Source organism: Citrus clementina, unplaced genomic scaffold, assembly GCF_000493195.1.
Source record: "Citrus clementina cultivar Clemenules unplaced genomic scaffold, Citrus_clementina_v1.0 scaffold_6, whole genome shotgun sequence".
NCBI classification, from domain to species: Eukaryota; Viridiplantae; Streptophyta; class Magnoliopsida; order Sapindales; family Rutaceae; genus Citrus; species Citrus x clementina.
Genome location: NW_006262139.1, coordinates 23,022,333 through 23,048,705, shown reverse-complemented (window position 1 = coordinate 23,048,705; position 26,373 = coordinate 23,022,333). Strand labels below are relative to the sequence as shown.

The 26,373-nt window shown below is 35.7% G+C and overlaps 4 protein-coding genes and 1 pseudogene across 4 annotated transcripts; 1 reads left to right on the top strand and 4 right to left on the bottom strand.

Annotated features, from left to right (window-relative positions):
• Positions 1 to 222: 222 nt before the first annotated feature.
• On the top strand, positions 223 to 5,115 carry LOC18038906 (chloroplastic group IIA intron splicing facilitator CRS1, chloroplastic). Its single transcript, XM_024181973.1, has 10 exons — positions 223 to 1,039; positions 1,459 to 1,969; positions 2,150 to 2,280; positions 2,806 to 3,156; positions 3,228 to 3,384; positions 3,824 to 4,116; positions 4,251 to 4,310; positions 4,545 to 4,713; positions 4,808 to 4,899; positions 5,032 to 5,115. Exons 1-8 carry the CDS (start codon positions 308 to 310, stop codon positions 4,620 to 4,622), a joined length of 2,313 nt encoding a protein of 770 aa, XP_024037741.1. The 5' UTR covers positions 223 to 307; the 3' UTR covers positions 4,623 to 4,713; positions 4,808 to 4,899; positions 5,032 to 5,115.
• Positions 5,111 to 8,175, bottom strand: LOC18038905 (LEAF RUST 10 DISEASE-RESISTANCE LOCUS RECEPTOR-LIKE PROTEIN KINASE-like 2.1). The gene is made up of 3 exons (XM_024181974.1): positions 7,406 to 8,175; positions 6,400 to 6,435; positions 5,111 to 6,301 (listed from the first exon to the last, which is right to left on the bottom strand). The coding sequence occupies exons 1-3, from the start codon at positions 7,755 to 7,757 to the stop codon at positions 5,199 to 5,201; spliced, it is 1,491 nt and encodes a 496-aa protein (XP_024037742.1). The 5' UTR covers positions 7,758 to 8,175; the 3' UTR covers positions 5,111 to 5,198.
• A 1,261-nt stretch (positions 8,176 to 9,436) lies between these two features.
• On the bottom strand, positions 9,437 to 12,315 carry LOC18038904 (LEAF RUST 10 DISEASE-RESISTANCE LOCUS RECEPTOR-LIKE PROTEIN KINASE-like 2.1). Its single transcript, XM_024182646.1, has 3 exons — positions 11,502 to 12,315; positions 10,588 to 10,623; positions 9,437 to 10,479 (listed from the first exon to the last, which is right to left on the bottom strand). The coding sequence occupies exons 1-3, from the start codon at positions 12,313 to 12,315 to the stop codon at positions 9,437 to 9,439; spliced, it is 1,893 nt and encodes a 630-aa protein (XP_024038414.1).
• Positions 12,316 to 17,035: 4,720 nt separating this feature from the next.
• LOC18038134 (LEAF RUST 10 DISEASE-RESISTANCE LOCUS RECEPTOR-LIKE PROTEIN KINASE-like 2.1) lies at positions 17,036 to 21,130 on the bottom strand. Its single transcript, XM_006430673.2, has 3 exons — positions 20,235 to 21,130; positions 18,453 to 18,488; positions 17,036 to 18,334 (listed from the first exon to the last, which is right to left on the bottom strand). The coding sequence occupies exons 1-3, from the start codon at positions 21,067 to 21,069 to the stop codon at positions 17,181 to 17,183; spliced, it is 2,025 nt and encodes a 674-aa protein (XP_006430736.1). The 5' UTR covers positions 21,070 to 21,130; the 3' UTR covers positions 17,036 to 17,180.
• A 2,176-nt stretch (positions 21,131 to 23,306) lies between these two features.
• Positions 23,307 to 26,339, bottom strand: LOC18040072 (annotated as a pseudogene).
• Between the last annotated feature and the right edge of the window lie 34 nt (positions 26,340 to 26,373).

Sequence of the window (26,373 nt, the reverse complement as noted above, 5' to 3'; positions counted from 1 at the left end):
AATTATAATTCTTTACATAAAGATAAAATTATAATTTAAAATAATTTACTCCCAATATAAAATAAAGTAAACAAATAATTGAGATTATGATTAATAATTCATACTTTTATTTAGTCTAACTAAACAACCTATTCCTACTCTCACTCTACACTCCTAATCTAATAATTCCCGATCCTCCTGATTCCCAGTTTAACCCAAAAAGTAAACGCAGGAATAGTTTGTCAGTTGTACGTGAGATGAGATAAACAAACAACCAAAACCAAAGCTTTCTTTGAATTGTTGCAAGAAATTATTACAATAGCCACTCATGTCAGCCATTCTCTTTCTCTCTTCTTCTTCTCAGTTAAATTCTCTTCAATGCCACTTCTTTTCTGTGATTTGCTCCTCTTCAAACCCAAATCAAAACTCTCCAAAAACATTAAAACTCCCAGATATTAAATTATCTCCAAACGCACCCATTAAAAAAATGCCCACAGCCCCATGGATGAGGTCTCCCATTGTTCTTCAACCAGATGAAATCATCAAACCTTCCAAACCCAAGACCAAAAAAAGCTTTAAAAAGACAGACAAGGGATTGACTGCTAAAGAAAGTGGTGTTAGAGGAAAGCAAGCAATGAAAAAGATTATTGAAAACATTGAAAAACTTCAAAAAGATCAAATTTTGGATGAAACCCAGAAGAAGGATATGGAAAAATTTGAGTTTAGAGGGTGTTTTGAGGAGAATGGAAGTGATGAGGAGGATTTGAGGGGTGGTTTTGGCGGGAAAGTGCCGTGGTTGAGGGAGGAGAGGTTCGTGTTTAGGAGGATGAAGAAAGAGCGGATGGTGACTAAAGCTGAGACGATGCTTGATGGGGAGTTGATTGAGAGATTGAAAGATGAGGCTAGGAAGATGAGGAAGTGGGTGAAGGTGAAGAAAGCTGGTGTTACTGAGAGTGTCGTGTTTGAGATTAGGTTGGCTTGGAGAAGGAATGAGCTTGCTATGGTCAAGTTTGATGTTCCTTTGTGCCGGAATATGGATAGAGCAAGAGAAATTCTTGAGGTTTGGTTTTGTTACTTTGTGTTGTTACTTGTGATTTTACATAACCATGTTCAAGTTCATAGATTATTTGTTTTACCAATGAATTGAAGAATTTAATATAAGAATTTTGGACGAGTGTCTGAATATTGATGACTCTAAGACATGCTCTTAATGGAACCTTGTACTTGTGCTGTAATTTGACTATTAGATGTACGGAGTAACTTAGTGTATCTGGATTGGGGTTGAGTTCCAATTTGAGGAGACTCACTGTAATTAAAATATTTTTTCTAATGCTCAATTTTCGATAACAAAGTCTGGTAAGTACTACTGTCAAGATAATATGAGTGAGAAATAATTTATAAGCATTAACTTCACAATTTGTACTAATTCAGATGTTTTTCTGAATATACTATAACTGATTTTTCCTTTCTTTTAAACAGCTGAAGACAGGAGGCTTGGTTATTTGGACTAAGAAAGATGCTCATGTTGTTTACAGAGGAGACGGTTCAAAATCTTCTGTGAAGATGTGTCCTCGCTCTGCTGATGATCAAGAAGCACCTTTGTCAAAATCGACTCATTTACATTTAGAAAAGAAAGTCAATGTTTCTTGGATAAAATCAAATACTGCTACTCTGGACCAAAACAGGAGTTTAAAGGATGGAGAAGAGAATTCTTTGCCAACTAGCATCTTTATGGATAAAAATTTGAGAATAGATAAGTCTCTGTATGAGAGAGAAGGTGACCGATTGTTGGATGGCTTAGGACCTCGCTTTGTTGATTGGTGGATGTGGAAGCCATTGCCAGTAGATGGAGACTTACTTCCAGAAGTGGTTCCTGGATTTAAGCCTCCATTTAGGCTTTCTCCACCTGATGCGAGATCAAAGCTGACAGATGATGAATTGACATACTTGAGGAAGCTTGCTCATCCTTTACCTACTCATTTTGTCCTTGGTATTGCCCTGCCTGCCTATTTCAGTAATCTATGTAGCACATAAGCATAACCTTATAAAGATTACCATAAAGTTCTCCATTTCGCATGACAGATACTAGGTTATGTGCATTTGATTTTGTGTGTTCACATACCTTTGTCTAGCCAAGTTTCTTGATTCAATCTATTCTTATTTTCTGAAGGGAGGAACAGGGGACTTCAAGGCTTAGCTACTGCTATCTTAAAATTGTGGGAGAAAAGTCTTGTAGCAAAAATTGCAGTAAAGTGGGGAATTCCAAATACTGACAATGAGCAAATGGCAAATGAACTTAAGGCAAGTTTGGCAAAATGGAAACCTGTTTAGCTTTCAATATATGAAGTCCATGAAATGTTGGTATTTACCATTTTATTACATTTTTCAAGGCTGAGCCAACCAATTTTCAGTCAGTTGGCTAGTTTCCCTTATACACCAGTAGTCATCATTAAGTGGCACTAGGTGCTTATTAGTCAGCTGCACTCTTGGAGAAGGCTGCGCTTCTCCTCACTGTCCTTCCATAAAAGTCATCTTGATTTTAGCACCACTGTTGCTGTTTCAATTTTTGGCTAGTTTCTTGCTTGAATCACCATAGTATTGCTATTATATCCCAACACCATCTGTATCAATTTTTGAGGTATTCTTTCGAAATGGTTGTACCGAGGGGTGAAGGGTAGGCTGCCATGTTTCAAAAGCATCAGCCATGCTTGTCTATGGCCCTTGCATTTGATAGCATGCTTGTCGTTCTATGTATGCTTGCATTATGCCTGTGATTTATTTCTGCAGAATTTCAAGTTTTCTGATGATGGTGTCTTACTAATGCAGCACCTCACAGGGGGAGTACTGTTGCTGCGCAATAAATTTCTTATAATACTGTACAGAGGTAAGGACTTTCTTCCTTGTGGAGTTGAAAACTTGATAGTTGAGAGAGAAAGGGAACTCCAAATATGCCAAAATCATGAAGAAGGAGCACGGCTGAAAGCAATTGAAACATTTCATTTACCTGATGAACCACTGGAAAAAACTAGCAAAGCTGGAACGTTATCAGAATTCCAGAATATCCAATCCGATTTTGGAGATCTAAAAATGGGTAATAGAGAGTTTGAACTCCAGTTGGAAGCTGAAATAGAAGACTTAGAGAGGGAACTAAGAAAGCAAGAACGAAAGCTTTTTATTGTAAGATGACTATCTTCTCATTATTTGATGCGCAATTGTTAGTCGAACAAAACTCACAGTTGTTTTTGCAGCTTAACATCAAGATAGAGAAGTCAGCAAAAGAGCTATCAAGGTTGAATTCTGCATGGAAACCCAGAGAGCAGGATCCAGACCTGGAGATGATTACGGAAGAGGAGAGACAATGTCTTCATAAGATAGGAATGAAGATAAATAGTAACTTATTACTTGGTAAGGCAAAATTTCCCCTCTGTACATTTCAGTGTTCTTGTTAAGGAGTTAGTGACCGGCGATATCATTATTCTTGGTCAGATATTTCAAGAAACATAGAGATCACTTATTGGTAACATGAGTTTTAAATTTTTGCAATGCATTGACTCCACTTTCAATGGTGTTCTGTAAAATATTTTTCATTTCTCATAGTGGATTCTGACCTGATCTTTTACCTCATGGGCTTCATGCTTTAATTGATGTAAAGTTTTAATCCAGGAGATTGTTGATGCAAATTTTAATTGAGAAACGAGCGTTTCAAACACAAAGATTTCACACATGTTCTGCCAGATATGCTATTGATTGTAGCAAACAATCCTTGTTGCCTCTACAAACTAGTTCTTTGCAGCTGTCTGATCTATCTCTATGCTCACACTTCCTGTTTCAATTTTGGCTTCAGGCAGGCGTGGGGTCTTTGATGGTGTCATTGAAGGACTTCATCAGCACTGGAAGTACAGAGAAGTTGCCAGAGTGATTACCAAGCAGAAATTGTTTGCTCAAGTAATTTATACTGCAAAATCACTTGTGGCAGAAAGTGGTGGAATTCTTATTTCAGTGGACAAGTTAAAGGAAGGTCATGCTATCATTATCTACCGTGGCAAAAATTACAGACGTCCTTTAAAGTTGATGACTCAGAATCTGCTATCTAAAAGACAAGCGTTAAGAAGATCTCTTGAGATGCAGAGACTTGGAGTAAGTAGAGCCCTTATTTCTTCAGAGCTTAGTGTTTGCTCAGTTTTACCTTAAGCTTATTGAGCCTAATGGACTTCTTCTTTCTCCTTCCCCCCTTCTTTTTTGTTTGGGGATGTGGTTATTTGTTGTTACAGTCATTGAAGTTTTTCGCATACCAGAGACAGCGGGTCATCTCCAATTTGAAAATCAAACTTGTAAGCCTTAAATATTTTGTTCCATGCCTGAATCTTGGACATTTCAAAACTAGTATGTGATGAGCATGGTGAAGAGTTAATGAAGCAATTCCATCTGTTTTTTTACTTATCAATTGTCCCAAACTGACATATCAAAATTATACCCCGACATATGCACACTTGGGTCAGGAACTTCCTTATTGGTGAACAGTCATTTTTCAAGCCTTTTCATTCTTTAGCTGATGAATTTTGCAGGCGGAGCTGCAGGAAAGCAGGCAAAAGAATATGAAAATTATTGCACAAACAGACGTACGACATACTGACACGTCTTAAATTGTCAATTAATTAATTGGGAAATGATGCAGATTTGCCAAAGAAAGCGAAACTTCTCGCCCATCTGCCACTGTATTGCTTGCTTAGCCAGGTAAACTTTTTTCTTGTCTTATTCAGTTGTTTAGATATTGAATGTTTGCATATATTTTCCCTTCATCATCTGATTCGCGTTTACATGTTTTCAGGCATGAAGGAAAAAATTGTGATGAGATGATGGAGTATGCTTGACATTGCATTTGGGACATCCAATTTAAGTGGTTTTATCCTAAAATAAAAGGTAGGGAACTTGTTTTATCCTATCGCTTGCTTAGACAGGTAAACTATTTTCTTGTCTTGTTCGGGTGTTTAGATATCGAGTGTTCGCATATATTTTCCCTTCATCATCTGATTCGAGTTTACATGTTTTCAGGCATGAAGGAAACAATTGTGATGAGATGATGGGGTATGCTTGACATTGAATTTGGGACATCCAGTATTCCAATTTGTGTGGGTGGGGTAGGAACTTCTCAATATCTCATTATGGAATGCATTTTGCGTGCTGTTAAAATTCAAGTTTAGTTACATTTCACATATAACTTACTTCATGAAGGATGATGTTGGAGAAGACTGTTTGGCGTATCCTGTTGGCAAAGACAGAGAAGGCTTTGGTGGAATTTGCAAGTTTTCTATGCTACCTTCCAACATCTCCACAACCTTCGTCATTGATGGTCTGTCTGGTGGATGGGTTTGAATGCACCACAAGCTCACCAAAATCATCTTTTTTGCCATCTCTTTCTCCTCTTCAGTTACAACCCCATCGAGTTGAAAATCATACTCTGTTTCAATTTGCTTGTAAATTGCATTGGGAAAATATTCACTGCTGCAAGATACTTTGACATCGGCATTCTTTCTTCCTATAACCATTTCATGAATCATCATCCCATAACTATAGACATCAGACTTGTGAGAAACTCCTCCAAAGTGTCTGCAAAATACCTCTGGTGCAATATATCCTGCAGTTCCTCTTGTGTCCAACATTGATATGAAACTCTCTTTCTTTTCTGTTTGTTTTGCCAGCCCGAAATCGGATATCTTGGGGCAGAAGTCTTCATCTAAAAGAATGTTGTGAGGTTTTATGTCAAGGTGCACAATCCTTATGTTACAACCTCGATGCAAGTACTCTAGTCCTCTGGCTATGCCGACTGCAATTTGATACACTGTCCTCCATTCCAGTGTTCGTTTTCCATTTGAAGATTCATGATCATATATATACTGATCCAGAGAGCCATTAGGCATGAATTCATAGATTAGAGCTCTTTTCTTCTTCTCGTAACAAAAGCCTAGAAATGGAACAATATTGACATGCGATGTTCTGCTAATGCTGGCCACCTCATTGATGAATTCCTCTCCATTATCCTTCAAGTTCTTCATGACCTTCACTGCAACAAGACGGCCATCAGGTAATGTTCCTTTGTAAACATCAGCGTAGCCTCCTTGACCAAGTTTATCACTGAATGATTTTGTCATCCTTCTAACATCAGAATAGCTAAATCTTTTAGGAGCAAGAGATCCGTAATTCCTAACAAAAGCTGCCTCTGCATTTTGATCATGCCTTGTTTCCTTCTTCCAGTATCGTCGTACGGAAGTAGTGAGAATAATAGCAAAAGTCAATGTTGTCCCCACTACACTAGCTGCAATTCCTGTTATTCAAACATAGGAGCAATCCAGTGTGCTTGAGAATGAATGATAAATTGTTGCTGCAGCTAGAGAAATAAACAAGGTGGATGATGCGTATTACCTATGTATATGTTCCTTCTCTTGTTGGAAGATAATCCTGCAGCAAAACCAAAAAGTCAAAAGTCAAAAGTCAAAAAGTCTTTTGAGTGGCAAATAATAAGTCTTGAAGTAGACCTACTCTGAATTTTAAAAGTCTAATATCGATCAATTTGATCCTAAATTTGCCCCCCTTTAATGATAGTGATATAATATAAGGGAAATTATCATTGCACAATATTTATTTTGCCTTATGTTCATTCAATCACTATAAAATTTTAACATGTATTTTGTATCATTTTTTTTTTCACATTTGTATCAATTAGTCACTTTTGTATTAACACTATTAAATAATTTTAATAAAATGACAATTTTACCTTCAAATAAAGTGAAAGACTATTTTATCTTATAAAAACTTTTAAAATTAAAAATTATAATCATAAAAATATTCTTAAATTTAATAAAAAATAAATCCCAAATAGATGTGCTCAACTGATTTTTATTAAAAATTATAATTTCACAAAATTTTAATAAAAATAAATGAATTTATTTATTAAAAAATTATAATTTTGTAAAATTTTATTAAAATAACTGAATTTATTTCTTAAAAGAATAAATCCTAAAATTTTAATAATTTAGGGGATTTTTATTAAATCCCAAAATTTTACAATTATTTTTATAATTATAATTTTATATTAAAATGATTTTTATTAAAAATAAAAATTCTAATTTTGGGATTTATTTTTATTAAATTTATGGATATTTTTATCATTTTATATTTTTTTAAATTTTTATAAAATAAAATAATTTTTTAATTTATTTGGGGGTAAAATTATCATTTTATTAAAATTATTTAATAGTGTTAATGCAAAAATGGCTAGTTGATACAAATGTGAAAAGAAAGGTGGTGCAAAATACATATTAGAATTTTATAGTGATTGGATGAACATAAGACAATAAAAGTGGTGCAATAATAATTTTCGATAATATAATAAGAAGGTAAGAACTGCCCTAAAACCACAGGCCCATACCTCTTGCTCTTTGTGGGGCTAGTGAAGTTGAACATCCTGGTAAGTTGTCAAGTTGTCCATCTGGGCACAGGCAAATTCCTTTGTTTGAAAGGACATGATAACTACAACTGCTGCAGTTCTTACACGATGAATTCAACTTCCATTTCAGCTCAAATCCTGTTTCCAACGCCTCTTTCAAACCTGCCAGGCTACCTTTTGCTGCTGAGAGTAAAGTTTCCGCAACCGGAATGGTAACACTAAAATTACAATCCGGAGATCCTGTTTGCATGAAGCCATTGGCATAGTTGAGCCCATTAATATAGCAAACGGAGTTTCCGGACATTGTTGGGCAACCAGAAATCAAAGTAAGCATCTTATACCCATCAGCATAAGTAAAAAGTGTTGAATCGATGGTGAAGTTACGCTGTGGGCAGAATCCATCAAAGTACACTTGTTTTGCAATCCTGAGGAGTTGTTCTTTCTGATCGATATTTAAAACCCGGTACTTTACTTCACCAAGCACAAGGGTAGCTGTATCATTCTCACAATTAAGATTTAAGCTAGGATTGCCGCAAGTATACTCTCTTTCGCCTCCCGAAAATGGATAACTGGCTGTGATCTTCCCACAACGGAATGGAAGACTACAACTTCTTCGGAGACTATCCGAATCTGTTAAAGATGGATGAATCTCGACAACAATTACATATAGAAAGCATAGAAGAGAAAGAAGATTAGGAGACGGCAGCAAAAGCTGGAACCCATTTCTGGTGAAATTAAGTAGATAATATAGATTGGCGGGTGTGTATGGGAAAGACGGAGAGAGTTTCATCACTTCTCAGGAAGAAAAATGCAAGGAAAGCAGTAGAAGAGAACGAAAATATTGATGTAGTTGACATCAAGACTTTGTTTTAAGCTTTCGCACGCTTCCATGTTTTTCAACATTCGTTTGACTATGATTGCAAGTTATAGTCTACGATGTTGAAAGTAAATGATCCATAGACCGTTTTGTTTGACGAATTTTTTATTTGATGGATGTTAAAAATCAAGGGGAGAGATAGTAGCCTGGTAGGGTCGGTGAACCAAAATAACTATTGACTCACTCTATCATTAACAGCTAGACAAGTGTCGCCGGTTGCTTTTTTGACTCTTTAGCTTCCGACTACTTCCAATGTCAAGAGAAACCATACCTCGTTGAATAGCTTTTTCTAGTGAAAATGGTAAAATAATTAGTTTCAAAATATCGTCCAAGCAAGAGGAGTTCTAGAAAGAAACTACAAGTTTTCGGGTAAATACTTGGTACTTCCCTTTAGTATGGCTATTTCAAAACATCACTTAAATTACTTGAGTTGAAAGAATTCTAAGGGAAGCTTTAAAAGCGAGGTATGACAGTTTCTCTAGGTAAGGCAAATGATGTATTCAAGTTTTCGGTTGTGATTCTTGTTCCCCAACATTTATACACTCTCATTTGTTACTAAAATCGTCTTCTTCACATCTGGAATCATGATATTGGTCGTAATTGAGAAAAAATAAACTTGAGGGGTCATAACAAAAAAGGGTAATTTTTAGGGGGTAAATGAAAATTTTACACAAATAGGTAAATTTTAATAAAATCCCTTATCTTTACTGAAATATTTTACCTAAAAAAATATTTTGCCCTTCTATGAGATAAGCCAAAACCACATATGTTATAGTGCTCTTTCTCTTTGAGATTTGGCATTTCCTTCGTGAAATTAATGATGGTGCAGAAATTTTTCTTGGTTACATCAACATGAGGCGAGATTTTGTTCTATTCACATATAATTATGCACTTTTATGCAAAGCGCCACATTAATTGATTTGTGTTCATGATGATACACAATCCGGAGGGAAACAATGTACTTTAAAACTTAATTAGCACTCATTTCGCATAATTAATCATCATCAGCCAACAGCCAACTAATTTTGTACCTGTTACAGTTACAGGTTAATGACATTTCAAATTTCACAGATCTCTTACTCGATGCTGAATTCCTCCTGCGAAACAAGCTCCATTGGCAACGATGTTGGTGAACACTAAGTGGCTGAAAACAAAGAAGGTTTTGGTGGGATTTGTAAGTTTTCTATGCTACCTTCCAACATCTCCAGAACCTTGTGCATTGAAGGTCTCTCAGATGGATTGGTTTGAATGCACCAAAAACCCACCAAGATCATCTTCTTTGCCATCTTTTTCTCTTCTTCAGTGGCAAACCCATCAAATTGAAAGTCATTGCCAGGTTCAATGCGCTCATATATCAAATTGTGACATATACTGGTATCAGTCACTTCATCATCAAGATTCTTTGTGCACCCAACCATTTCAATAATCATCATGCCATAACTATAGACATCGGACTTGTGAGAAACTCCTCCAAATCTTCTGCTGTATACTTCTGGTGCAATATATCCTATGGTGCCTCTTGCATGCAGCATTGATATGGCACTCTCTTTCTTTTGGGCTTGTTTGGCAAGCCCAAAATCAGATATTTTCGGGCAGAAGTCTTCATCTAAAAGAATGTTTTGAGGTTTAATGTCAAAATGCACAATCCTTACCTGACAACCTCGATGTAAATACTCTAATCCTCTAGCAATGCCGATGGCAATTTGATACATTGTTTTCCATTCCAGCTTGATATTCCGATCATTATGTATAAACTTATCAAGAGATCCATTAGGCATCAATTCGTAGATTAGAGCATTTTTCTTATTCTCATAACAAAACCCCAGAAATGTCACAATATTAACATGGGGTGTTCTACTAATGCTGGCCACCTCATTGATGAATTCCTCCCCATTACATCTGGAGTTCTTCAAGACCTTTACTGCTACAAGTTGACCATCAGGTAGTTCTCCTTTGTAAACTTCTCCATAGCCTCCCTGACCGAGTTTGTCTCTGAATGATTTTGTCATCCTCTTAACATCAGAATAACTGTATCGTTTTGGAGCAAGAGATTCGTGGTTCCTAATAAAAGCTTCCACGTTTCGATCATCCTCTCTTGTCTTCTTTTTAATTAGTGCCTGGATTACTATGAGAAGAATACCAAGAATCACCATTGTACCGAGCACACTAGCAGCAATTCCTGCATTCAAAGATACATCTATCCTTTATTCATCCTTGAAAAGCAATTGTTGAAAATGCTAATGCCAAAACAAAGCAAAAATAGCTGTCAGATGTAGAAATTAATTACCTACATAAATCTTCCTTTTCTTGTTCAAGAATGATCCTGCATCGCAAAGCCACAAAGAAAGTGTCAACAGCTTGTATGGATCTCTGGACTGTCATGGGATAAATTTGATGAATCTAAAATTTAAACTCGAATGAAAACTGCATTAAACTTGCATTTTAGTTGTGTACTTCTATAATTTTTCAGGTGGAAACATCCGTATTTTGCAAAAGACAGATTTGTGTACGGTAGTTAAATGACTGTTCATACATAATTTTGTGTGTTGCTTGGCTATCTTTTGTCAGAAACCTGTGTCATCTTGACTCTTGTCATGCTGGAAACAAATGCAGTTAATTCTTTCTTGTAATTGTATCATTTTTAACAGCAAGTGAAGTGTTAGCAAGTGAAGTGCTCTGTAAAAGATGCAGGCGCTGGCAAGCCATAAAGAATTCTTAGCATCTTGCAATGAATTATGAATGAAGAGAAAGAAAAGATAGGCTGAACCTCGAGAAAAATATGAACATTAAACGTAGAAGATAAAAAAAAAAAAAAAAAATTGTGACTACAAGATGAGCTGGAGACTCATTTCCACTGACATGGAAAAAAGGGATTATGAACGAAGGAACTTTGTAGCCTACTTTAGAAAAAACCGCTTAACACGTGAATGTGATTGCAAAGACTGAAGAAAAGCAAGGAAATGATTAAAAAAATTGCTGTAGCCTGTTGTAGTTGACTTAAAGACAATGCGACACATGCTTCCCTGTTCTCATGTATGTTTTGATTTTGGTTCGAAATGATTGTCTGCCAACTATCTGTTTTCACTGTACAGTAGAATAGCTTGTTGCAGAGGGTTCTGATTTCGTGAGCTAAACTAACAACAGCAACAAAGAAACTACCTGAAACCAATAACTTACTTATTCCTATGCAATAAGACATACCTGTTCGGGAGTGACAAGATGACGAATAAGCTCCGTTAGGGCAATAACAAATGAATTCACCAGTCTTAGCAATGTAACCACAGTTTCCATTTGATTGTTCACATTCTTCACACAAGCGATTATTCGCATGCCATTGCAGTCCAAAACCTACACGAAGAGCACATGTCAGATTTACTGAATTTAGATTGTTCACCATATACCGAAGTGTTGATTGCCACACAGGAATCACGACACTATTCGCACAACTTCTAAAGTAAGCTCCAATGGCTGAACTGATGCTACTATTGAAGCTATTGCTATCCCAAGAGAAATAGTAATTGTTGGAGTTTTTTCCATCTATGCTGCAGTTAAATCGATTGGGAAGCAGTATCCCTGAAATATTGTTCATAAAGCTGGCAGGGCAGCTATAATATAGAGTCAAGTTTCGTGTGTCCGAAGCATAATTGAAAATGCTGAAATTGAGCGAACTGTTGCTGAGATTTGCGGGACAATTATAATCCCAGTAGTCTTGTCTAGCAACATTGATTCTCCGCGACTCGTTATTGATGTGCAGAACTTTGTAAGCCCTGTCCATGATGGTAATCTCTGGAACATCACCTGCGCAATCCAACTCAAAACCTGGATAGCCACAATGTTCTGGACGGTTTGAGCCCCAAAAAGGATAGCCAATGTTCCGTAAGTTTGCACAATGAAACGGGGCACTGCAGTTTAGATTTTGGACATCCTTGGCTGACACATGAGTTGGAAAACGGACCAAGTGGATGGTTATCACGAAAAAGAATAAGCACAGCCTTGAGCTGAAACGGAGATCCATTTTGAGAGAGAGAGCGATAGAGGTACTCGAATGGTATCGAGAAAATGAAAATGCAATTGTTTAGTATGACCATAAAGGCTTCGAAGACTTAATCACGAGTAGTGGTCGGTGTTTCCTAAATTTTGTCAAAAGAAAACTGCTAGAACAGACATTTTACTTTCCTCAATGAGTAAAGATATGTGAACACAAAATTTAAAAAAGTTATCAAGCAACAAATTTTACTTCTCTGTTACAGTTTAAAGTCTAAAGGAAGCCATGGTTCGTCGATGGGACAGATTAGTATACACGTTGAAAGCATTGCAATTCTCATCACTCACTAAGACAAGGAGGACTCCTGCGATGCAAGCTCTGTTGACTATGATGCAGAAGAAGACTGTTGGGCTGATCTTCTTGGCGAAGAATTTTCAAGTTTTCTATGCTACCTTCGAACACCTCCAGAACCTTGTGCATTGAAGGTCTATCAGATGGATTAGTCTGAATGTCCCGCAAGCTGCAATTCCCGTATTCAAGGATAGGAGCAGCACATTGTATTTAACGATGAATGACTAGAAATTTACTCTCCTAACAACTATCGGTGCTGAGATTGTTTATAAATTGTTGATGCAAATAAAGAAATAAACTAGTTATCTAATGATGCATATTCCCTAGGTAAATTTTTCTCCTCTTGTTGAAAGACGATCCTGCGGCACAAACAAAAGCGTCATAATTGTTTTGGTTTTGCTAGTAATTTTATAGACATGGAGGATACGGTTTTTAACATCATGAATCATCATGGTTGTTTTGCAAAATACTGGGAACTGAGCTTTAAGTCAGGGTGGCCGCAAAAACTGCAATCGGTCACCTCTCCGTAAAGGATAGCTGACTGTTAAATCTCGACAGTGGTACGGAGCAGTGCAACGTGGCGAACACTCAAAATAGGCTAAAATCGGCTTAGTCTTGCAAAAAACTGAGAAGATAAACAAAATTGGATGGTGGAGGGAAAAGCTGGAAACTCTTTTTCGGTGAAAGTAGATTCCGAGGAAAACCAATCAGGACTTAACTTAGATTATTGCATCTCAGGAAGAAAATTCGAAGAAAGCTAAAGAAAGACCAGTATGAATGTAGTTGACCTCAACACTTCTTTTTGTTGACCGCGCATGCATATTTGTTTCTACTCACCGTTTGATTTGGGTTGCAGCTTGCAAGGCATAGTCTGTTATGTGCTATCGTTGTGAAAGACTGAAAACAAAGTCTTTTTGATGTATACAGTTGATAATGAAGGACATTTTTGCAGATCTCTCAGGCTTATTCTCTTCCCAATATCCATCTCTAAGTTTCTCTTCACTATTTTGTACCTTGCCACTCTCAGTCATGAAGAAATTTGTACCTTGCCACTCTCAGTCATGAAGAAACCTCTCTTTCCACTCCCCACTTCCAATCACATATTTCCGATTTCCCTAATCTTTATCCTCAAATCTACCATCCAATTGGGAATTGCTTATCATTGATACTATAAAGAACCTCATGCTACATAAGATTGGGTGATGAATTTTCTCTCGTGGTTATAGGTGCAATTCTATGTTTTTTACATTTATGTATGATTATTTTAATATTTTATTATTGAGTTCTAGTCTTCTAGATTATACTTGTCTAACGAGGCTATAGACACAGCAGATAGAGCTCACCTATGCAATCGACAAAGCCAAACCAACTCTACTAGCCTATTGAGAACTTAGCCTTACATCGAGATCTCTAACTTGCCACCAATGTCTCTAATCAAACTTTGTCCTCCAATCTTTCTTGAGCTAGACCCTCCTCTTTTATCTCTTTAATATCCAACACATCAAATAGGACATCTTACGTGAGATTTCTCCTTAACTCAGCTTTGACTAAACATCTTACGTGACAGTTGATGAAAGAAGAATGGTAAACGGAATTAATTTCAGTCTCACATTATATTAGTATGCATTTTTTGTGCTATAAGGTTCTTGAGAACTGAAATGAAATATGGGCTCATTCGAGATATAATAAAAGATTAATAAATATTATAAAGTAGGTGGTGTTGGTTAGTTCAATTAGTAAATTCTTTGAGGGTCGTATTAAAAGACTCAAAAAAAAAAAATCGTATTCGTGGAGGACACAGTTTTGGTTTGATGGGGACCATAATAGAGATAACATAAATTAAAGTAGGGTATAACATATTATTTCTAAAATCTAGGAAGCCAAAAGTATGGCATATATCACGCCACAACAGCGTTATATAAAATTAAGCAGGCAAAAGTAAAATTTATATGGGCGTGGCAAAATTTCAATTAGTGCCTTTATTTTGACTGAAATATTTTTTCAGCCTAGGCATGTATGGTATAGTAATAAGTTAAGAAAACCTGAGGCGCTTACCTTTTGGTTTCGGTGACGCTGGTAAAATTGAACATGCTTTTGAGTTGCCAGGGCAGTGGCAAATTCCTTCATTTGAAAAGATGTGATAACTAAAACTGCTACGGTTCTCACACAAACTCAACTTCCATTTCAGTTCAAATCCTGTTTGTAACGCTTCTTTCAAACCCGCCTACTATTTGCTGCTGAGAGTAACGTTTCCGAAACCGGAACAATGACACTAAAATTACAATCCGGAGATCCTGTTTGCTGTAAGCCGTTGGTGTAGTTGAATCCGTCAATATATCAAATGGAGTTTCCGGACATTGTTGGGAACCAGAAGCCAAAGTAAGCATCTCACACCCGGTAGCATAATCAAAGAGTGTTGAATCGATGGTGAAGTTCCTTTGGGGGCAGAATTCTTCAAAGTAGACCTGCCTCGAGATCCTGAGAAGTTGTTCTTTGTGATTGACATTTAAAACACGGTGTTTTGAACAGGGGCACGCAGGATTGAATATTACCCCAAACTAAATTTTAAAATTTATATTTTAAAACAATCATAAAAATTTATAAGTAAAAAGAAGTACATAGGAGAAACATCAAGAACCTTATCCCTCTAAATATGTATTGTAGACTAATTATAAAAAAAAAAGTAGAAAATAAAAGGCAACTCAAATATGAAAACACTAATTTTCAATTATAGAATTTGACATTACAACCTACAATAACATGTAATTTTATAAAGATTAAAAAATCAATTAAGAATTTCAAATTAAAATAAATCAATACATATAATTGCAATCAATTAAAAATTACAAGTAAAACTTTTATGTTTAAAGTGAAGTACTAAATTACCAGACTTAATATATTAAACAATTAAAATTTATTCATCATTTCAAATCATAAACGTATTATTAGTCAAAAGTTTCAATAATAAACTAAACTTAATTCAGCAAAAAGGTATTTGGGTGCAATTGTTTCTTCGTGAGGTCCTCTGTCTCTCTTTAAAGAACTAGATATTGATGATTCTTTTATCAAAAGCTCCGTAAAATACTCAAATTTTATTTTCTAACTTGTCCTCTTAGTTAATATAACTAATAAATAAAATATGAAAATTCACATAATTTTTTTTATGAAAATATTGATAATTGTTACTATATGTTGTTTCTGTAAGTACTTTTAATACTAGTGATGATGTTATATTACATTGACATATTTTTTTTCAATTAGAAGTTTTTTAAAATAAATTAAAGCAGTAATAAAATTTTAACTCCCTAATGTTTTCAATCTAATCAATAAACATATAATTTAATTATTTTATAAAATAAGTCACTAATTTCAATTGAAAATAATATAATTAAATTGGAGACATATTTAGTAAATAAAATAAAAACTCTATTATTATACTAAATTGATGAAAACACAAGGGCAGTTGAATTAGGGATATATATGAAAATAAAATAAAAATTCTATTATTTTACTAAATTGATAAAACAGTAAGAGGTATAAACGGTTTTTTATTAACCAAACTGGGCTAGCCCACGTGTAGGCCCGCCACTGGTTTTGAACCACCAATCACTGGGGCAGCTGTATCATTCTCACAATTGAGGTTTAAGCTAGGATGGCCGCAAGCATACTCTCTTTCGCCTCCCGAAAATGGATAGCTGGTTGTGATCTTCTCACAACGGAACGGAATACTACAACTTCCGGACAATATCGGAATTCGTTGAGGTTGGACGGATCTTGATAAGAACTACAAATAGAAGGAATATAAGAGAAAGAAAATTCAGAGACGGCAACAAATCAAGGAATAAAACTTGTTTGAAGTTTTAGCACGCGTGCTTCCATATTTTTGAATTTGTGCAAGTAATAGTCTGCTATGTGAAAACTGAGTGATCTATTGTCAAATGTTTGACAAAATTTTCATGACAATTATGGCTCCATTTGCCATTGCTGTCTAGCAATTTTGGCCTTTGAGCTACTACTACCACTTCTAAAGTGGTTGGTTGACCACAGTTGATTTGAGATTTTTAGTCATCAAATTTATCCAAATCAGAGGTGAAACGCAGTGTTTTGAGCTGTAATTTACACGTGCTAGTCACGTGAAGCGATTAAAGTCAAGGCTGTTCAATTAGCTGTGAAAACAGCTTTTTTTTTTTTTGGCGCCGTTCACCTCGATGATCTGATTTACGCTGATGAAGAGAGATCGAGTGGAAAATCTGTTAAAGATTTCCTCTATACAATCTATTCTTCATTCTTGCAAATATGTATCTTGTTGTTGCAGAAGCACTAGTGGATGCACACCATTTTTGCTTCAACCACCATAATTGCCTCGTGTTGGTTCTTTGTTTCTTGATCTGATTTGCTGATTTCTTTATTTCATTTAGGTCAGTGAAGTCTCGCATCTATCCTTGAATTATAAAGCTTGATCTTACGGTGTTCTAATTGAATCAAATTTTTGTTCAAACTCAACTGAATGAAATCACTATTTTTCTTAACAATAAACTTGGAAATTAATCAACCAATAAACTGGCCAGAGATAACTGTTGGGCTGATCTTCTTGGCGAAGACAGTGAAGGCTTTGGAGGAATTTGCAAGTCTTCTGTGCGACCTTCCAACATCTCCAAAACCTTGTGCATTGAAGGTCTGTCAGATGGATTAGTTTGAATGCACCACAAGCTCACTAAGATCATCTTTTTGGCCATCTCTTTTTCTTCTTCGGTGACAACCCCAGCAAGTTGAAATTCATTCCCTGGTTCAATATGCTTGTAAATCGAATTGGGAAAATATATTTCACTGCTAAGAGACACTTTGACTTCAGCATTCTTTCTTCCCACAACCATTTCAAGAATCATCATTCCATAGCTATATACATCGGACTTGTGAGAAACTCCTCCAAAGTTTCTGCAGAATACTTCCGGTGCAATATACCCTATAGTTCCTCTTGCACCCAACATTGATATGAAACTCTCTTTCTTTTCGGATAGCTTAGCCAGCCCAAAATCAGATATTTTCGGACAGAAGTCTTCACCTAACAGAATGTTGTGAGGTTTTATGTCAAAGTGTACAATCCTTATGTTACAGCCTCGATGCAAGTACTCCAGTCCTCTGGCAATGCCGACCGCAATTTGGCACATTGTTCTCCATTCCAACTTGCGGTTTATATTTGAAGATTCTTCATCATATATAAACTGATCCAGAGAGCCATTAGGCATGAATTCATAGATTAGAGCTCTTTTCTTCTTCTCATAACAAAATCCCAGAAAGCTAACAACGTTAACATGCGACGTTCTACTCATGCTGGCCACCTCATTGATGAATTCCTCCCCATTAACTTTGGAGTTCTTTAAGACCTTCACCGCCACAAGACGACCATCAGGTAACTTTCCTTTGTAAACACTACCAAAGCCTCCTTGACCAAGTTTATTACTGAATGAGTTCGTCATCCTCTTAACATCAGAATAATTATATCTCTTAGGTGCAAGAGATACGTAATTCCTAATGAAAGCTGCTTCCGCATTCTCATTCTCTGTTTTCTTCTTCCGAAATCTTCCGAAGCCAAAGACATTCTGATCATTCTCTGTTTTCTTCTTCCGAATATGTCGTAGGCCGACCAAAAGAAGAATAACCAGAATCACTATTATCCCCACCACACCAGCCCCAATTCCTGCATTCAAAAATAGAACTGAATAATAGTGATAGATCTGTTGTACAATCATCCCTTGAAAGAATTGTTGAAAATGCTGCTGCTGATGTGAAAACAAGCTATCAGATGTAGAAATTACCAAAGGAAGTCTTCTTTCTCTTGTTAAAGAATGATCCTGCAGCATAAACAAAGCGTCAACAGCTTTTCTCTAGCTCCATTGTCAATAAACTGTCATAAAATGGTCTTGATGAATATAGCTCTTTACCCTCTAATTTGAACGGCATTAGAGACTTGCATACTTTTGTAGCTCATCAGATAGGGACGTCCATATTTTACAAAATATATTGTTGTTTGTAATTCAGCTGTTAATCACTTATGTTCACTAACATTTTCGAGGACTCTGTACAAATACACATTTTAAAAAATGACTGCTTATACTAAATTTTATGTTTGTCTCCGGTGGTTTGGCAGAAAAATTTTGGCATCTTTACTCTTTCTCATGATGGTGACATATGAAGTTAACATTACAATCAGTTAAAAATGCTCGAGCCACTCGTTAAATCAAAGAGGAAACGGAAAGAGAGGGAAAAAAAAGAGGCTGTAGTGCAGAGGTTCAGGCAATTGCAAAGCTCTTGGAGCCTCAAAAGAGCTGCTGAACAATGGTGGTCAGGGATGTGACGTCAGCGAATGGGCCCCAATCGAAGCTTGAATAGTTGTGTAACTTACCTGTGCAGCTCTGCTAGTTAGTGAGTTCCTCTTTGTAGTGACGAATTGTTTGACACCTTCAACCAGCTTGGGTGCACTTATCGCATGCCATCCACTTACCTCCCATTTCAACTGGAGTACTTGTTTCAAGACCAAGCAATTCCCTAATACTATAGGAAGTACACTTTTAGGAACCGTAAAAGTCACACTAGCATTACATGCTCCTGAAGCATTAGCTCATACTAATATGAAGACATTCTCATAATTGATACCATCTATAGAGCATCTGAAGTGTCCAGAAAAAGATGTAGATGATGGGCAACCAGGAACAACTGTGAGCATCTCATAATGACTAATGAATAAAGAGAAATAATGGTGCATATAAACAAAAGCAAATGATCTTGATGATTCCCTTGATATTCCATATTTCAATTAACAAATTGACTGAAAGGAAGTGTTGAATATGTTTTAGGATGTGTGATTGCAGGAAATATATCCACATGACCTGGTTTGTTTATGAAATTTTTTTTTACTAAACCTGACTGGTACCTGTTGCATGCACAGTATGAATGTCACCAAAGGAAAGTCTTTCCATGACATTAGGTTGCTAAGACTTTTGAACAATGGATCCAATAGGTTTGCTCCCTCTAATATTATATGTTCAAACAGAAAAATGAATTTAATTGTGTGCATGTTGGAAGGAAGAAAATTGTTTCAGTTTGAGGGAAATTATAGAAAACTATTTCAGTTTGAGGAATATTATACCGAGTCCTGAAACGAGTTGAAAGTAACTGTTCAGAAAAATTTTGGGTCCCTGTTCAAGAAGAAATACTCCAGCCTGCTAGACAATAAGAAAACAATCTTCCGAGAACTGATGGCTTAGAACCTGGTTATTTCCTTCTGGAGGTATACCTCTTTAGTATCAACAAGACGCTTAAATTGACGACTACTGATTCGATTTCATGGCAAATCGACCCTATAAGCGTCGACTCTTATCATGTCATTGTTGTTGGATGAAGAGAACTGTTTCAAGATTCAAGTTTTTGTGATCATCTAAATTTACGGGTCTCTGTTCCGGGGAGACAGAGCATCCAACTCGACCCTAAGTGGACTCTTAACAACAGCCCAATCCTCTTACGAAAACTAACTAATCTGGAACCTAATGGACGGAATCCTTACTGAGATGCTAACAGAACAATCAGGAAAAGGGACGTACCTTCTTGGGGTGGACAGGAATCGGTATAAGCTTTATCAGGGCAATAACAATTGAATTGACCAGTCCTTGCAGAATACCCACACTCTCCTTTTGATTGTTGACACTTTTCGCAGAGATTATTATTTGGAAACCATTGCAGCCCAAAACCTTCCTGAAGAGCTCTAGTCAGATTTTCCGAAGCCGGATTTTTCACCAAAGACTCAACTGTTGGTTGCTGCAGAGGCAGTAGAACGCTCTTCGCACAACTACCGAAGTAAGCTTTCACGGCATCAGTGAAGGTCTTATTGAAGACACTATCGACATCCCATGAGTAAAAGTAGTTATCGTCGGCGTTTGATTCATCTGAGTTGCAACGAAACTTATAGGGACCCAGCAACGACAGCACTGACATACCATTCATAAAGTTGGCGGGGCAGCTGTAGTACAGAGTCAAGTTGTCTGTGCCGGGAGCATAATCAAAAAGAGAGAAATCTAGAGCAGTATCGACCAAGTTTGATGGACAGTATTTGTCCCAGTAATCTTCTCTAGCAACAGTGATTATCCGCGTTGCTTTATCGAATTTCAGGACTTTGTAAGTAATGTTTAAGATGTTAATCTCGGGAACATCTTCCTCGCAATTCAACTCAAATCCCGGGTAGCCACAATATTCTGAACGGTTTCCTCCCCAGAAAGGATAACCAATATCGTCTCTGTTAGCACAACGAAACGGGGCGCTGCAGTTTTTATGCTCCTCATAATCGGCGGACACAGGAGTTGGAACACGGACGAAAATGATATTTATGACGAAGAAAAACAAGCCGATCATGCTTGGACCAAGATGGGGATGGAGTCCCATTTCGAAAGAGCATGAGACACTTGCAAGTAATTGGATATATAATTTAGAAGAAACGAATTGTTTTAATTTCTCGTTCTTTGTGATAGAAGTATGTAGGAAAGAGTTGCATCACTTCTCAAGAGGAAAATTCATGGAAAGTAATACAAAGACTTAATTTTGGCATGGTTGACCCAAGAATACGGGTGGGCGGGGGGCAATTTGGGTGGGTAGTTTGTATTAGTAGCGTCAGAGTTGAACTTGTCAAATTTTCAAATTTTCGACGGCTATAAATTTGACCAGCAATCATTTTGCATCATGACCCAAATACCCTAGCGACTTTAGTTTTAGCACGCTTATGTATTTCCATTCACGTTAAATTTATCTTGTATTAAATAACTGATTTTTTTCTTAAAATTTTAATTAAAGCCCATCTCTTGAATCTCAATTGGCGGATGCACCAAAAAAAAAAAAAAGAGAAAAAAGAAAAAGGAAAAAAATGTCAATTGGCCAATTGCAAGAACGCAAATAAAGTAATAGAGAGGAAAGCAACTCTTGACGCGCAAGATGGAATTTTTTGTTTACTAATAGGTGGCGTTGGAATCTTTTAATTAAAAATTTTTATCTTGTATTAAATAACTATTTTTAAAAAAAGTCTTAAAGCCATTCTCTTGAATCTCAATTGGAGAAAGAGTCGTGACAGGCGGCTAGAAAGGTGAGAGAAGGGCGAGAGAAACGGCGGCACTATCATGCGCCCTTCTAAAGAAAGAAAAAAACAATTAAAAAATTTAATAAAAGATAATAGAAAAATGCTGAGAAATTGAAAACTATATCAGCTAATCCACTCTCACCCCACTCCCCTCCGTCCTCGCCATTTTCTTCCTTCTCTCAACAGTACCACTGCCGACGACGACACGACCGCCGACAACAACACGGTCATCGCCCAAGTTATTATTTCATGATTTCTCTCTCACTCATGAACTCATACATAGTTTCCATGTACTATGAAAGAAAGACACATAAAACATTAGATTATCATTTTCTACTTGTGCTAATTGACATCACTGATCTCAGGCTTTCTTCCAAAGTAAAATCAAAGCAGAAGAATACCGTCACAAAGAGTAAGTACATTGTAAAAGTAAGAATTTTTATTCATAAAAGCTTAAGCCTTTTTCTGTTTAATGTAAATAATAGAAACAGAGGTTCTTTATTCTCAAAACATCGAGTTAGCTCCCCCCCCCCCCCCCCCCCCAGGGAAAAAATTGGTTATTTCCCCCAAATAATATTTTGTTCATCCATTCGGAAGAGCAAATAAGCAAGATTGTAAAAGAAACACAAAATCCACAAAAATAGAAATTTTGCACGCATTAATATAAAACAATGACAAATCTACCAAAAATAATAAGGAGAGTGTAAACAGAGGAAGAAGAAATGCAGGGAATTACCCTGAAGAGAAGGGAGAGATTTGGGTAATCAAAATGAGTCAAAAAGCTTAAAAAAAAAGGGAAGCTTTTCGTTTCTAAGTATAATGGCGCCACAAATATTATTATTCCCACAGGTTGCCAAAACTTTTTACTTTATTTATGTTTTCTTAGTGCTGAAATTTTTTATTAATTTTTTTGTCTATAAATGCGTGTGATAGTGGAGGGAGAAACAAGCAGCCGTTTCCCTCACCCTTCTCTCGCGATTCTAGCCACTAAGCATTTTCCTTGGAAGACCAAATACACAGTTAAAAAAAAAAAAAAAAATCTCAATTGGCCAATTGCAAGCACGCAAAGAAAGTAATAGAAAGGAAAGCAACTCAAGAGGCATAAGATGGAATACTTTGCTTCCTAATAGGTGGCGTTGCAATCTTTTAATTAAAAAAAATTATTTCAAATTGACTAAAATTATGAACAAATAATTTCTTGCTCAATGAAACTTCAGAGGACTCTTTTTTTAATTTGTAAATTTTTAAATAGAACATGGACATTTATTATAAACCAAAACTCCTTTAACCCAATGATAATTGGATCTAATACAAAATTCTTTGTGCCAGTCTAAAAGATCTTATTTGTTTTTTGTTTTTAATTATTAAAAAACGATCTTACATTTTTATTTTATTTTTAATTATTAATTCACGTATTCATGGAAACTCGAACCCAAGATTATCTAAAACAAATTACTTCTTACCCATGGAATTAAATCTTACAAATTGAACCCAATGATAGAACATCAAACTTCTAAGTTTCAAAGACAATAAGAGAGTTTGTGATGGAATTCTATGACGGAGGAGTTGTTGTCATGGAAGAATGTCGAATTGATCTTGTGAATGATGATTTCAAGAAGGGCTTCGGAGGAACTTGCAAAGCTTCAAGGCCACCTTCCAGCATCTCTACAGCCTTATTCATTGATGGTCTATCTGATGGATTGGTCTGTATGCAACACAAGCTCACTATAATCATCTTTCTCACGATCACTTCTTCTTCTTCGGTTACGAGACCATGATGTTTTAGATCCTCTCCCGGTTCAAGTAGCTTATAAAACCAATCTGGAAAGTACATTTCAGTACTGCTGGTGTGTGTTACTCCACTAGCAGTATTATTTCTTACTCCAACCAATTCAAGAACCGTCATTCCAAAGCCATAGACATCGGATTTGTGAGAAATTCCTCCAAAATTTCTGCAAAATACTTCTGGAGCAATATATCTAACAGTCCCTCTTGCATCCAGCATTGAGATTATACTTTCTTTCTTTTTACAGTTTAGCCAGACCAAAATCAGAAATTTTCGGACAGAAGTCTTCATGTAAGAGAATGTTGCAAGGCTTTATGTCGAAATGCACAATCCCAGTGTTGCAACCGCGATCAAGCACTCAAACCCTCGAGCAACACCAACCACAGTCTCGCTTAGTGTTGTCCATTCCAGGCGGTTATTTTTGGTGCTCATAGATCCTTTATCGTATATGAATTTATGAAGAGATCCATTGGGCATAAACTCATAGACTAGTCCTTCACAGCAAAAACCAAGGGGAGTGACTATGTTGACATGGGAAGTACCACTGATGCAAGCAACTTCATTGATGAACTCTTCTCTATTCCCCTTGGATTCGCTAAGGACTTTTACTGCAGCAACGCGACCTTCGTGTAGCTTTCCTCTGTACACAACTCCGTATCCTCCTTGTCTTACTTTATCACTGAACGAGTTGGTCATTTTCTTTACATCAGAGTAGTTGTAACCTTTCGGAGCTAGAGAGCCGTACTTTCTTATTACTGCGTCGACATCTTGATCATTCTGCATTTGTTTCTTCAAAAAGAAAATGGGTTTCCCGTGCATATAAAAGAGAACAGAGATTACCCCAATCCCAACAACACCTGACAAAACCCCTGTATTCAAAGTGACGTCATGACTTATGAGAAATGTGTTTTTACAAATGATGCATGAAATTATTTCGGCTAATTTCAAAAAACATATTAGGCCTATTAGAAAAATTAGGAGAAATTTATAAGGTAAATTATCTCTGAATTACCTTTGTTTTGTCATATGTACATCTAATAACTATTTCAAATTTTGACATATTCTTTGCACCATTTTTATTTTTAAATTTATATCAATCAACCATTTTGACAATAAAAATAACAATTTTACCCCTAAATGACTTAAAAAAATTATTTTATTTTATAAGATTTTAAAAAATAAAAAATTTATAATTGCAAGAATACCCCTAAATTCAATAAAACGAATAAATCTCAAAATATAAGATGATAATTTTTAAATAAAATTATAATTTTAAAAAATTAACATCCTATAATTATAATTTCATTTAATTTTTGTAATTAAATTAAGTATAGAGAGGTTTACAAAAAATAATATGAGGAGAAAAGATCCTTATAATTATTGTAAATTTCTCTATAATTAATATTGAGAAACTTCCCTATACAAATTAAATGAAATTATAATTACAAAAAATTAACTTGATAATTTTTAAATGAAATTATAATTATAAAAAATTAATATATTGGATTTGATAATTATTTATTTTATTAAATTCTGGGTATTCTTGTAATTATAATTTTTTATTTTTTAAAAATTTATTAAATAAAATGGTCTTTTAATTTATTTAGAGGTAAAATGATCATTTTATAGTGTTAAAGTGGTTTATTGATACAAACTTAAAAACAAATGTGGTGTAAAAAATATGTTTAAATTTTGAAGTGATTAGATATACGTATGACGAAATAAAGATAATGCAGATATAATTTACCAATTTATAATTATTTGAAGATCATATTACCTATGGCAACTTTTTTGGGCAAGTTGAGATTGAGCGATCCTGCAATACCAAATTTACATAACTGAGTGTTAAAATTTATATATTCGACAATGACACAACTGGAAAATAAATTCTCTACCCACTAATGAAAGGAGAAGTCTACACTCAACCCCATATAACAACTTAAGAGACATTATTAATGAACATAATAATAAAATAAGAAAGGTAATATATAATATTTGATTTCAAATTTGTCCATTAACCCCTAAAATTTCTGATATATTTTCTTGAGTAGCTACAATCTATGTAATAGTATATTATAATCTAGGAGCTACTGGGATTTTAAATACATACATTAGAAATACAACCTAAAAATCTATGGAGATTTAACGACGAAATCTAATTCCCCTCATTTACTTGTACTTTTATTCTGAGACCTGTACAAAGTCAAGAACGTGCAGTGTGAAAAAGAGAAAATTGATAAGCGGACAACCCAAAAGATAGGGCAACATAGGGGTCCCATGAAATTAATGGTGAACTTTTCCTCCGACTTCCTTTAGAAGTGACAGAAGTAAGATAAACCAAAGATCACCCTGTCTCCTCAGTAGTTTTTATTAAAAAAAAAAAAAAGTTGAAAAGGAAATAAAAAACCAAACAATACCATCCTAGAATTTCTGCAACAACATAACATAGAGATCGGATTTGGACAAACCTGTAGGCGATTGGTTCGGTGGAGAAGTGAAGGGATAAGGGTGCTCAGGGCAATAACAAATGAACTGCATCGTGCCGTCGTCATGTCCGCACACCCCTTGAGAACGCTCACATTGATCACACAAGCTATTATTAGCATTCCATTTCAACCCAAAACCAAAATTAAGAGCTTCAGAGAGAGTTATTGAATTCGGACTTGTCAACAGGGCTCGAGCTGTTGATTGCCATACTGGAATTACAACGCTCTCACCCCAACTTTCCAAGTAAGGTAAAATGGCTGCTGTAGTAGGAGTGATACTGGAGTTCCATGTGAAATGGTAATTGTTCGTCATTGTTTCATTTAAGCTGCAGTTAAATTGATAAGGG

Coding starts and splice junctions, on each gene's coding strand:
- LOC18038906 (XM_024181973.1), top strand. CDS start 308: ATGTCAGCCATTCTCTTTCTCTCTTCTTCTTCTCAGTTAAATTCTCTT. Junction 1,040..1,458: donor GAGCAAGAGAAATTCTTGAG/GTTTGGTTTTGT, acceptor TCTTTTAAACAG/CTGAAGACAGGAGGCTTGGT. Junction 4,117..4,250: donor TTGAGATGCAGAGACTTGGA/GTAAGTAGAGCC, acceptor TTGTTGTTACAG/TCATTGAAGTTTTTCGCATA.
- LOC18038905 (XM_024181974.1), bottom strand. CDS start 7,757: ATGCTTACTTTGATTTCTGGTTGCCCAACAATGTCCGGAAACTCCGTT. Junction 6,436..7,405: donor AGCCCCACAAAGAGCAAGAG/GTATGGGCCTGT, acceptor GTTTTGCTGCAG/GATTATCTTCCAACAAGAGA. Junction 6,302..6,399: donor GAGAAGGAACATATACATAG/GTAATACGCATC, acceptor TTTGAATAACAG/GAATTGCAGCTAGTGTAGTG.
- LOC18038904 (XM_024182646.1), bottom strand. CDS start 12,315: ATGGATCTCCGTTTCAGCTCAAGGCTGTGCTTATTCTTTTTCGTGATA. Junction 10,624..11,501: donor ATCTTGTCACTCCCGAACAG/GTATGTCTTATT, acceptor TTTGCGATGCAG/GATCATTCTTGAACAAGAAA. Junction 10,480..10,587: donor GAAAAGGAAGATTTATGTAG/GTAATTAATTTC, acceptor CTTTGAATGCAG/GAATTGCTGCTAGTGTGCTC.
- LOC18038134 (XM_006430673.2), bottom strand. CDS start 21,069: ATGGGACTCCATCCCCATCTTGGTCCAAGCATGATCGGCTTGTTTTTC. Junction 18,489..20,234: donor TTCCTGTCCACCCCAAGAAG/GTACGTCCCTTT, acceptor TTTATGCTGCAG/GATCATTCTTTAACAAGAGA. Junction 18,335..18,452: donor GAGAAAGAAGACTTCCTTTG/GTAATTTCTACA, acceptor TTTTGAATGCAG/GAATTGGGGCTGGTGTGGTG.